This window comes from Macrosteles quadrilineatus, unplaced genomic scaffold (genome assembly GCF_028750875.1).
Source record: "Macrosteles quadrilineatus isolate MER2022 unplaced genomic scaffold, UCM_ALF_1.0 Scaffold_3__2_contigs__length_128488019, whole genome shotgun sequence".
Taxonomy (NCBI): Eukaryota; Metazoa; Arthropoda; class Insecta; order Hemiptera; family Cicadellidae; genus Macrosteles; species Macrosteles quadrilineatus.
In genome coordinates this window covers 101,741,815-101,754,888 of record NW_026542596.1, presented here as the reverse complement: position 1 = coordinate 101,754,888, position 13,074 = coordinate 101,741,815, and the positions used below count along the sequence as shown (strand labels likewise).

At 36.0% G+C, this 13,074-nt stretch overlaps 2 protein-coding genes across 2 annotated transcripts in view; one reads left to right on the top strand and one right to left on the bottom strand.

Annotated features, from left to right (window-relative positions):
• The window catches only part of LOC128990462 (protein eiger), a 43,815-nt gene extending 40,178 nt beyond the window's left edge, over positions 1-3,637 (top strand). Inside the window, exons 5-6 of the mRNA XM_054412832.1 lie at positions 1,992-2,137; positions 3,225-3,637. Coding sequence (XP_054268807.1) covers positions 1,992-2,137; positions 3,225-3,476 — 398 coding nt within the window. The 3' untranslated portion in view covers positions 3,477-3,637. The remainder of the gene's footprint in view (positions 1-1,991; positions 2,138-3,224) is intronic.
• Positions 3,638-4,146: 509 nt separating this feature from the next.
• LOC128989420 (dynein assembly factor with WDR repeat domains 1-like) lies at positions 4,147-13,053 on the bottom strand. The gene is made up of 9 exons (XM_054411310.1): positions 12,779-13,053; positions 11,589-11,661; positions 10,594-10,797; positions 9,515-9,634; positions 7,978-8,162; positions 7,194-7,323; positions 6,157-6,316; positions 5,369-5,506; positions 4,147-4,362 (listed from the first exon to the last, which is right to left on the bottom strand). Exons 1-9 carry the CDS (start codon positions 12,816-12,818, stop codon positions 4,147-4,149), a joined length of 1,266 nt encoding a protein of 421 aa, XP_054267285.1. The 5' UTR covers positions 12,819-13,053.
• Between the last annotated feature and the right edge of the window lie 21 nt (positions 13,054-13,074).

The window sequence follows — 13,074 nt, the reverse complement described above, 5'->3', positions numbered from 1 at the left end:
TTTTTTGAGAAATGACCATGCTTTTGACACTCTTGCTCCCGAAGGATGCAAGTCATTACCACCGATTCCACCCGGTGCCTCGGCCAAAGGGCGAGCTCCTAATAAAAAGTGTTTACGCCCCACCACAACACAACAAGGCCCTTTTCCAAAACTGCCAGGCCAGAACATTTCCAAGAAACCAATCCATCCACGGCTCTTCAAACAAAACAAAAATAGAACGTGGACAGTGATCGCATCCCTAAGTATCCGAGTCGTGAAACCAAGTTTCACGACAAGGCACCCAAGACGCAACCCACTAACCACGCTCTGCTACCAGATGAACCATGCCCTCGAGCCTGCCCCCAGACTAACGAAATGGAAGCGTGATCCATGCGCAGGCCCGAGGAGCGGCTCACAAAACTTTACTTAACAAAATGAGAACCATGGATGGAGGTTCAAGAACAACACGCCATTTGAGAGAAACGAGCTGTAATTAACCATTAAAAAAATAAACAACAACAACATTAACAACAATACATGAAGTAAATACTCTCAATTAAAGTTAAAATAAATTTGTGTTACCAATTTGGCCTACTCACTTACAAAGGAACATTAATTTAAAAAAATTCAAAATAGGCTAAATTCAGTCAAAGTAAATTTAATCAGTTTTAACCTTAGTAAAATAAAATTTGTAAAATTGCAACAATGAATATATAAAAATCTCTTCCTTTAAATAACTGGTAACAATTTAACATTTAGGGGCCCCAAAAAAGAAATTTAATTGGATAGGCTAATTAAAAGGTTATAAAAATATTTTAAGGATTAACAAATAATTAGGCTAGCTAAAATAAATTTTTAAAAAGAAATAACAAAACTAAACTCTGTAGGCTTCAACAATAATAACTTTAGATAGTCTCTTTCCTCTTTTTATGAATCCAACTATGATTTAAATATGTGGTGAAAACAAAACAACAAGTAACTTGCGGTACGACGGATAACTAGTTCATGGGTCTTCAGGCGCACATCACAGGAGGGCTGCTGAAGTTCGACGGAGAGGGGGGTGGCCGGCCCGGATCCCAAAAGAGGGCCCCACTAAGAAGTGTTTCTCCGCCCATGCTCCAAACGTAGAAGGTTGACTTCAAACGGTAGTCCTCCTGGGCCCCAAAAGGCGCGCGTGGCGCACTTGAACTACTCCATAACCTCGCAGACTAAGCACAAATAAAAAAACTTAATTGACTTTGCATAAAACATGTGCCAAAAGGGCGATGTAAAACGATGGAAAAATGTCTGCGAGGTTAACTAGTTGATTGTCACGCAACCTCTGAAGTGCTTGGCGGTGGGAGTAATAAGAACAAAAACCCACAGCCTTGTTCGGGGTCGTGGAGTGACAACGAAACACTGAACTAGCCTACTATAAAAAAAACACTTGAACCATTGATCATGAGTCGTGACATTCGCCCGGTGGAAATAGTCACGGCTCAAAGCTCTCATATTAGGTATAATTTCTTTACAAAACTTATGAGTAAACTTTGGGAAACCACAAGTCCACTAACACTCTGTATTTGCTGCTTTTAGTTGAAAGATCAATTATGTTTTTGTTCGGTTCACAGACAGTATACATTAATGGTACTGTAGTTTAAACAACACAGTACAGTAATTTAAAACAAATGGAACAACTCTTTTATTAACTAAAGGTTTAATCATTCAATATCCAAAGTATATCCACTTTAAATTCAAATCCATAATCAAGTAGAAAGGTACATATTTCAAAATGGAACACAGAAATAAATTTTATGATTCTTTTAGAGCGATAATTTTATATTTTATGGAATTGTAACACTACGGTATCTATTTTTAATGTACAAAGAAACGTTCTATTTCAACATTTTCTTTGATATCATTAGAGTTATTAAATAACATGTTATGGCTATCCCAACAACATTTTTTGTCAGAAAATAAAAATAGTAATTCAATTTATGAATTTAATATTATTATAATGGTTTTATTTCCAGGGAATGATTTATTGTATCATCCACACAACTTATTTAAGGATTGGTCACCTGCGAGTTGGATGACTGAAGAAGATAGAAGATTATTTCCTATTCAAGATGGGAAAGTAACAATTCAAAAGTCTGGCGTATATTTTGTGTATGCTCAGGTAATAAATAATACATCAATTAATTTACAAGTACAGTATAGAGCCTTTATTAACTGTCACCCTTGGGACCGGGAGCATGACAGGTAAGCGAGATCGAATAGACGGATAACAGAACGCTATAAAACCTGTAAAGAAACTTGATTAAAATGTTTTTGGAAGAAATTAAATCTTGTAAAAGTGAATAATACATATTTATATTTAAATTACTCACAAACAAGAGTAATGCAGAACTGTTTTTTTATGTTGTACTTGTTCAATGTTCGTACAGTGAAATAAAATAAAATGAAATTAAGTAACGGAGCTGGATGATGGATAACAGCGAGTGATGGTAAAAACGGTGATGGTTAATCGAGTTTCTACTGTAATAGGCCATGATGTAAAAATAATAGGGAGTAGAGTAGAGTATGTTAAACCTTAGTCTACAAAATAATGGTGAGGGAAAGGACGATCTGCATGATTTTAGTTTTTTGGATCTATAAAATTCGTATATGTATAATCTGTTCACCAAGCAAGTTCCTGAATATTTCAAAACCATTTACTTTCACGACAGATAAAAGTTTACTTAATTTATACGTCAAAGATTGATTCACATTCATATTAATTTGAGATGGGGACGCCACCTATGTGCTATTTTAACCCAAATATAATTGAATGTAGTGTGCTGGCTTGTGTAGCTTTGTTTACTGACTAAGACCAACTGACCAGCTGTTTCATTAGTGAAGACCATTTATTGAAGGACAGCTGGGTCCAGTTTTCAAAGATACACACACTTTTTTCAGGATCGAACCGGCGACTTTTTCATTACTAGGCGAGCAATAAAACCCCTGAACTACCTTAACTCATAAGATATCAGTCAGAAGTGTGGCAAAGTGCCACTTCGCCCACTAGTTACACAAATAACTATTTTGTAATTTAATATTAAAGCAGATAATTTTTAGACGGATGGCATTTGCATGGTCCTACACCCAACATAAATAAAGATTTCTATTACACTCTACTCAAATCAATCAGTTTACCAATAGACTCTGTCAAACATTATCTCTACAATCTAAGAATTTTTAACAAAGCAATCCAAACGTGATTTCAGATTTTCTACTCAGCCACTCACAACCATTGTGGATTCCACATAAACCACAACGACCACGAGGTTGCCCAATGTACGACTTCCACTGCAGGCCCTGGGCTGAAACGCAACACCTGCTTCACGGCTCTGGTCCTTCGACTGGAGAGACAAGACCTTCTCTGGGTTAAGGAAGTAGAGGGTCACAGGAACACAAGCTTTAGACACTCCCACAGCTACTTCGGCCTGATCATGCTTGGAAGCAGATTTGACAGATAGCCGAGACTGAAGACTGCATCGCTCTCTGAGATCTTGTTGAGAACACTGGAAGGGGTTCAGAACCAATTGGAAAGTGTCTCTTCAGGGACTTTGTCTTTCTTAATAGTATTCTGTGTATATTTTTACTTTATTATCCGGTAAATTAAATTTTGTATAAAGAATCTTGTGAGTTTTGTGGCCAAGTGTAAGTGATGTGAAAATAATTTGTTGTTGTTGCAAACTGCCACAAAAAGTAGAAATAGTATTAGACGACATTGATAGTTACTTACCTTGTGGATCACTTGTGAATTTGATTGAAAATGCTTTAAACTTGAGTTATTCCAAGAAATTTATTTCTTTGACTATTTTTAGAACTAGGCATTCAACCCCCATGTTGGAAGTTAGTGTACTGAGTACTAATGTAAATGACTGTATACCAAACACAAAAATAATTTACAAAAACAATCGTTGTTAACCAAGTCAAACGGATAAGATGATCTATTCCATCTATATCATCTTTGATGTCACATCAACTATATCAGAAACAAAACCTAAGGGAGAAAATAAAGTTTTATAGATAGTAGTAGTAGAACATTCTGTGAATGGCTCATTTAGCTGTATTCTTTTTGGACCCTCATACAGGGGACAGGGACATAGGAACTTGATAGGACTGAACAAACAAATTGAGTATTCATCCTTTATTTACAGTATTTTTCCAAATACGACACGTGTTGTCTTTGGACGCTGTGATTATAGTGTCTCCATAGTAGCTGAAAGCACAAGAGAAGACATCGTCGGAATGTCCCTCTAGTATCTGAAGACATTGTCCTGTGCCAGGATCCCACAGTCGAGCTGTGTGGTCCTGGGACGCAGTCAGTACTGCGGTGCCTGCAGGATTGAAGCATACCTGAAAGAGAAACATATTGTATTGTAAAATTTACCACTTTACAAGATGAATATGTTCTAAATACAACAGTAATTTGTGTAACTAGTGGGCGAAGTGGCACTTTGTTGCACATGAGAGAAATGTTTACTCGAGCAAAGTTTCTCAAGTGCAGCAAAGTCAATTTTGCATTACACATTATATTTTTCCTACAGTCAGGGCCACCCTGTGGCCAGAGGTAGCCATGGAATAAAAAATATTTAACAACGTTATATAGTTAAAATAAGGAGTATTTTACAGGAAAATCCTAAACAGGTGATCAATAACAATCACTATTCTAAAAAGAGCAATCTATAAGCTTGGGTTTAGTCATAAAATATGTAAGTTAGAGCTATCGACTTTCAAAAAATTGGGACGTTCGGATATTCGGACTCGGACATCAACGTATGTCTTGTTAAGCATAAGTAGAATTCCTCAGTATGGGTAAAAAGTTTATAATTTGAGCTACAAACAACATTTGCCAATGTAGAAGCTATCATCGAGATCTTGCATATCTGACCATATCAGTTTATCACTAAGACCGTCTTTAGTTAATGTACATTGATCAGTAAAGCAAAGCACCTGCACACTCAGGCATATAAGCAAAGCATTGAAAAGGGAATTTAATCTACTACAATGTTTGATCAGTGAATTGCACAACAATACACTCTGTAGAGGAATTTTTAATGACACACTTTGCATACATACATAAGGTTTTGAATCATCAAATATTTACTGAATTTCATTGTTAATTCATTATTTTAATTAGGTGACCATACACTCTGTTCTTGACCTTCGGATTATGGAAACTATTTCCACTCAGCTAATAATATTTCTACTAATCTAGAAAACTCAAACTGTCGGCCCTCTTAGTGAAGGAGAAATGTATCTTAAACAAAAATCTCCCTCTTCAAAATTGTAGACAAACAATTCTTTTTTTATAAGAACTTATTTAAAACTTCGCTTTTGAAAACCGTTTGATGACAAATACCTTGGAGACCTCTTGTGAGTGACCGGACAGAGTGGAGACCAAGGTACAATCCTGCTTCACGTTCCACAGACAGACGGTGGAGTCACTACTGGCCGTGGCTAACTGTCGGCTACGCAGATCCACCGATACATCAAGCACCTGCATGAGTGTTTTTTTTAGATTAATACACACTGTAAGCTTTAAAAGAATGCTTTATTTGATCACAGATTACTTCTTGTTAAGGCAATGCTCACTTCCTTTCACAGTTAAAGTCGATAAAAAGAACCGAACAGCAGAGAGCGAAAGATTGTGACAGTCACTCTGTACAAACACGGAGCAAATCAACTGCAAAACTGTGAGGAGTTCTACAGTAGACTCCCTCTTATCCGGACTCCTCGGGACCGAGGCCAGTCCGGATAACGGGTTTTCCGATTAAACCGATGTCCCTAAAAACTCGTATAAATGGACCATTTACTGTGATATTTGATTAAAATTTAGGAGAGCATTGTATTTAGACACGTAATTACTGGTCTCAAATCTTTCCTGCGAGAACAGTGGTTTCAGTACCGCCCACTTCCTGCCGATCTAGTCCGGTTAAACTAATGTAATGATTTTCCGGTTAAAGAGATGTCATTTCTGCCGAGTGTAGTCCTGTTAAACCGATGTCCGGTTAAAAGGTGTCCGGATAAGAGGGAGTCTGCTGTGTACTAACTTGAATCAAGATACCTACGTAGACAGTCATCTATAGTAACCAGTTTTCATCTAAAGAGAAAGTTAGCTAAATTAAGCAACACATAAAATCTGATTACCTCATCCTGATGTCCTCTAGTGCAGTGTACACACGTGAGGGTCCTGACATCCCAGATCCTGGCAGACTTGTCCAAGGACCCACTCACTACCAGACTCTCATCATGACTGAACAAACAGCTGCTGATCTCTGCCTCATGACCACTCAGCGTTCCTACTTTGCTGGAACAAAAATCATGTGTAACTTAAATCGGTTCTATCTTCCTGTCCCAAGCGCATAAATATTGAAAATAGAGAAGTGTAAAACCTTAACCTTATATTTATTTTCAAAGAACAGGGAAAACATGTTATCCAATTTTCTGAATTGAAGAAGCCAATGTGGATAGAGGAATGACAAGGAATCATCTCAAGAAGGCTGTGTTTAGACCATATGTCTAGATTGTGGAGACAATCCACTAATCCAGTGAATGTTGGAGGTGGAATAGCAGCATTTTTGAGCGAATGAGTTTCAATAACTCTTTCTAAAAACTTGCAGCTAAGTGTTGATTTTAACAATGATTTCATTATCACATCAATGTTACATATGACCATTGACTTTAATTACTGCAAATAGACTTTCCAATAGTATCTTGCACAATTGTAAAATTGTATGCTTATTGTGATGTGCTTTCATCAGACCTTATTTTAAGGGATTTCCAATGGGCGACAGTGGCGCCAGACTTACCGGGGGTCTAGGGGGTATGGAATAAACCCCCTATCAAAAAGGGGGGTCCGAGGGCCCCCCCCCCCCCGAAAATCTTTGCATGACTTAATTTGAAAATCACATATTTATATGTATCATTTAATGCCTTTTTCTATTATATTTGCTTATAAATCCACAAATGCCTTCCATAACCAGTAGTTGAAGGCAACGTTGTCAATGTAGTTCTACGAGGTGATAATGCTTACCAACCAAGGCAGCAACCCAAAGCCTCTAAAAACCCTCAACAGTTAAACACAGTGTTTGACATTGCATTTCACCTTCTGTACATAAATAGACACAAAGTGAATGCAAAATAAAACAATTTTTTTCACAAATTAACAATCTATGAATATTTACCCGTTAGTCCTCGTATCCCAAAGCACTAGAGTGTTATCGAATGAGCCAGTCAGTAGAAGAGTCCCGGAGTGATTGTATTGTAGACTGATAATCTCCCCACTGTGACCCTGCAGGACAGACACTTCCTGCCCTTTAAAATATAAAATGAGTTGTCAGGTGAAAACTCGATGTGAGTCATAAAATCCCAACTTCATAAACATACTCCATAGACTTTTTATCCTGGATCAGCTGAAGACAATTTTATTTCCAGCTATTTTATATTCATCCTACACTAATATTATAAGTGAGAAAGTTTGGATGAATGGATGGATGTTTGTGACAAGTTAACGCGAAAAATACTAAACTGACAGGGTTGAAATTTGGTATGATGAAAGCTCACATTCCCGATTTGCATATAGATAAATTAAAAGAACCAAATTTTCTTAAACAGTGTCCTCTCCCATAACAGCAATAAGCATTTTATACTTATATATGCTAGCCCCGTACGAAGGACTATTTATTTATTTTTGTATTACCAACTTGGTACTTTTGGTGGATTACTGATTAAAAGTCAATGACTTGGATTGAGGGAACTATATTATAGATGTGAAAGTTTGAAGTATCTTAATATCGTGACAACTACTTTACAATAGGTGACAGTACAAAAATAGCACTAAGCACTCAAATGAAAATATTACAAATCTGATTAGAATTCACTAAAATTAACTTGTCTGTCTAAGTTTGAGTTGTGAGAGTTGAATCCTTTGATTTTATATTGTACTGTGCATATTAGACGTAGTATTACCTGTTGACAAGTTAAACAGTCGCGCTGTGGTATCCATGGAAGCAGTGGCAATCAGCTGTTTCTGAGGGTCAAACTGAACTGAGACAACTTCCCCTGAGTGACCTGAGAAACTCTGCTTGCACTCTCCTGTCTCCACAGACCATAGCAGCGCCGTCTTGTCAAACGACCCTGTCAGAATTTTGTCTCTGGCAACAAAATATAGATTTTTCAATAATATTTAGCGCCTTGAAAAATGGTGTACATAAACATGTTATCAGTGAGTTTAAACTTATGTGCTTTACAGTTAGCAGCTTCTATGTGTCAAAGAGTGCAATGGAACTATGTAACTCTAAACTCTACTATATTTTGATCAAATTTAGAAAATACATTCATTTCTTACTAAACTACAGTATTAACATTCTACAATAAAAAACACTTTTTTACTCTCCCTGTTGCAGCAAACCTAAGTACTTGTTAAACTATTTAAATAAGAAATATACATGTTTTTTTAAGGAGACATTTGAGGTTAAATCCAATCAGGCAAATGGAAATTCGCTAAGTCTGCAGGTTTGCTACGGTGGGGGTATTTTAAATCTTTGCCGGACAAATAATAACAGTAATCGTAGTGGTATTTAGCTTCAGTGTCATCTGGACTCCGTGTACTGATTCCAAAAATTAACTTGCAACCTTCTGGCACTGTGCTCCCTTTCGGGTTGGAACGGATGAAGTTCCCTATTTTCCCGGCATTCGCAATGACCATCAACAAAGTGCAAGGACAGTCAAGGCAAAGTTGTAGCATTTCTTCCGAAACCTGTGTTTGGACACGGCCAGTTCTACGTTGCTGCCATTATAGCAAGGTCTTTTGCTGGGCTACGGTTCTTTGTAGAAGACACTTCTGAGCAGTGTCGCTTAAGAAATGATCATTGTGTTTACACTTTTATCGTGAAATAATTTTAAATATAAAATTTACTGTTAAAGAATATAAAATGTTTATTTATTATACCAGTGAGATTATGAGTTCTAAGTTCCAGGTTCTTTCTGAAATAAAAAGCTTTGACATTCACTGAGAATTCGAGGAAATAGAGGAGAAATGGAGACTAATAACGTGCTTATAGGCATATCGGTCATAGGCAGCGCCATCCTTCAGTAAGTTGAAACAGCTGCATTTGGAAACTGTTCTACGTAGTTTAGTAAAATCACACATTTAGTGCGACACCGTGACGTCCTAGTTATAAAATTAACAGCTGGGTAAGTGAGTAGTTACACAGTTCTCCTAGTAATAAGAAGTAGTAATGTTCAATAATGAGAAAAGTCACTATCTTTTTAATGTTTTGTAACTAAACTCATGTTGGGGTCTCATTGATCAATTAGCAGTAATAATAAATGATTCTGACAAAGGAAAAGCTGGTATATTTGCCATTGACAGAGCTACGATTCTACGCATTGTGTCTTAATATAATGGTGTGATAATTATAGTAGGCTATAGTTATATAAACTTCAAGCAAAATTCTCTCATAAAAGGAGTACCTACAGGTAACAGAGTAGTAGAAATACTTACCCTTGATTGTTGAAAGCAACGGCATATACAACATTCTTGTGGCCGTGAAGAGTGTGAATCTCTGACCCAGATTCAATGTCCCACACTTTGCAAGTTCTGTCATAGCTGCCAGTCAAACACCTGCAGCATGTGTGATGCACTTGTACTACATTTTAAAACACTAATACCTCCTAGACATTCCATCCCCATGTTAAATTTGTAGCAATACACTACACTAACACCTTAATGACAAATAACTATACATAATGTCTGGGTCTTATCATATAGATCTATCATGTAAAAAAAAAAAAAAACATACAGAAGTGTCAACCAGGACCAAGGACAAATAATCATCCTCTTGCTGGGTTTACATATAGAGAGATGATGCACAGCTTCTGCATGCTACTGCTTTGGCTCTAGTATATTCTACGACTGAATAGTCGACTCCGCTACTGTGTAGATGAATATTGTTATGCTTTTGTTTGACAATGTCCAACTAAATACACATGAGAGAGACAAAGGTCTTGCTCATAGCATCTTGTCTCTCATGGTTCTTGGCAAATATCAGCCCAGAGAAATAATACACAGAGAGGCTCCTACTTAAGTAGTTCATATTTAGATACTGAGTCGACCTATACTATTTTCATCATGGTAAAAAGCATTGTGATCATATATCCTGATACTAAAGTGGAATGAACCTTCTACTGCACAACAGTTTTTGCAGGTGGGTAGTGTAACTAATGGATGTTGAAATGGAGAAATTACAAGACATTAGTTTGTTTATTATCAGCTGTATTGTAACATGGTCTTAGAATCAAATGAATCACATGGAAAATTTATTCCTCTAATATAGCTATGTCTGATGGATCGCACACAGTGTTTTTATAGTACACATGAAGGATGGACACCAATGGCTTAACATTTTTCCGAGGAAAAAATTCTTCTGTGGTTTTTTTAAGATCAATGCTTGTGTAAGTACATTTTAATGAAGATTTACTACTTAATTTATTTTGTTGAAGAAGCCATGTGTTGTATAAAGTGTATGTAGATTAAATGCAGTGTTTGTGAATAAAATGATTGTTACAATATACAGTACTCACTTCTTCCCAAACTTGTCAAAAGCAACGTTTGTGATGGGCAGTAGGTGTGTTTTCAGTGTCTTGTGGCGGTAAAACTTTTGAACTGTAGTGTTGAATATCTTCTCTTGCAGACGTCCGAGAGAGTCCACTAGCTGGTGATGAATGTTAGGAGTTATAAGAGGCTCTCCCTTGGCAACTTTGAATGCGAGCTCTTCTATATCTGTACTGAAAAGGATAAGTATATGATGAAATACGAGATATCCTTGACCAACAAATAATATGGTGATATAAAAATATGCAGAACCTGGACACTATCATTGCCTATATGTACACTATACTATGTCTGATCAAGGCATCACAAAGTTATAAAACTTATTCAAAGGTTTATTACGGACATTTTCCATCACGATGGCATTGACTTTATATCTACACAAATATTAACAGTGTATACACCTGTATTGTCGTTGTTCATTAGATAAAAGGTTACCCGTTGCGTCTCGGACTTCGATTGGAAAGGGACGGGTTTGCTCCCCAGCACATCCACAACACATGGATTTGGATGGCATTCTCTAAAAGTGTCTAAGTACTTCCTCTTGTGATTTCTCATGTAAAAATGCCACCAATGCAGATACAAAGAAAAAAATTCCAAAATATCTTGTTTAAACATTCCTTTAGGTGAAATCCATAAGTGTAAGTGTTTTTAAATGTTTAGAAACATTCTCTAGAACAAAACAATCAAAAAATTGTCTGTGAAGTAACAGTTTTTGATGTGTTGTGTGCAGTTGGAGTTAAATTGCATGACTTACTTTATGTGTCTCATATTTATTAATTTTACACATTAACAGTGTGAATTATCTTTAACATAACTATTATCGGTTTGCCAAAAGAGCATACAAACTTAAAAGTTCTGACTTTTCATATGGCAATAGACAGCAAATTTCAGATACCTAACATATTTAGAAACTGACATATTTCCTCAGTCTAAATCCAAACAATTCTTCAACAAGCCATCTCACCTGCTACTTAGATCACTTAAGTCAATTTCTTTGATTTTCACACATCCTCCTTGTGTGTATTCCAGTCCTATACCTGTAAAATGATGAATTAAACTGTAGAATATTACTGGAAATATCAAAGTCTGAAGCCTACCTTAGCTCCATACACATCCAACTTCACTACGAAACTCTTGGTTTCCATACATAACTTTTGATTGAGACTCAAATTTTTGCCAATGGTTACCTATAGAGTTTTGGGTGGGAAAAAATATACATATGAATTTGAAAGGTTTACACAGCGTTTTGTCTTCAAGCTAAGTGCAAAAAACCCATAGGTGGCTGACATGCCCAGGCACAAGGACCCCAACTTAATCAAACAAAGACTCCAAAGGCTGGTACGTTATCATCACGAATAAAATATAACAAAACCATCAAAAAAAACATATTTGCTAAATGTTACAAACTTAGCAAACTTATCTACTAGGCTGGAGAATTATAAATTGTACTAATATTGATACCCTATTGTGTTGGACAAGAGGCCTGATCAGTGGTAACTTGGTAAAGTAATTCTACGGCAGGGGTTCGAATCCTTCTTGATCAAATCTGGTGTGCAACTCATCAGGATATTACCTCTAGTAAGGCAATTTGCTACATTTTACCTATCTTTACTGTGTGTATAAGGATAAACACAAACTTACCAGACTTTTTTTATTGGAAAACATGCATTATTCCTTCAAATGACTATCCCTTGGTTTCCAATAGTGAAAAAAATCATACCATCTTTATACAAATTACAGCACCGTAACCAAATGCCTTTGGCGCTAAATAAAACGTAAGAAAGTTTTTTTAGCAAGGTTTCGAAAGCATATAAAAGCCATTGCAGAATTGTGTTAAGATTACACATGGCTATTTTAAATATACTACTACGTCTTATTCTAGTTTTTAGCAGAATAGGCTATATGTTAAGTAAAAAAAATAATTTTGTTTATTTACAGTACGGTATTTTAATCTTTTTAAGATAGTCAATCGTTCTTTATAACGTATGTGTTACCATCTAAAAAAATGCTTGAATAGTAAAAAAGAGCTATATTTTTAAGGTTTTCAAATATTTTGACAGCTATGGTGCTAATTTGTCAGTAGACAGCTTAACGCTGATTCTGTCATACAAAAAGCGTAGAATATAAGTTCACAAACTAAAACATTTCAATTACCTGGAGGAAAATATCGCAGCATTATTTTCTTCAACCTCATCTTATCTATGTCATTGTTATAAATTTTTGATTATTTTACAGGAAGCAAATATTTAGAGTCTGAAAAATGACTCATTACACTTAAGGAAACAATAAATACACCAGAAAAATTTTGAATCTTCATTATACGAAATACACAGACCCGTCACAGTATTGAAATATACACACCAAGAGCCAATTTAGAAAAATGTGTAGCAAAACTTAAACATACTATAAAACTATTGATTATCTTTTAATATAACCTATTCACGAGTGTT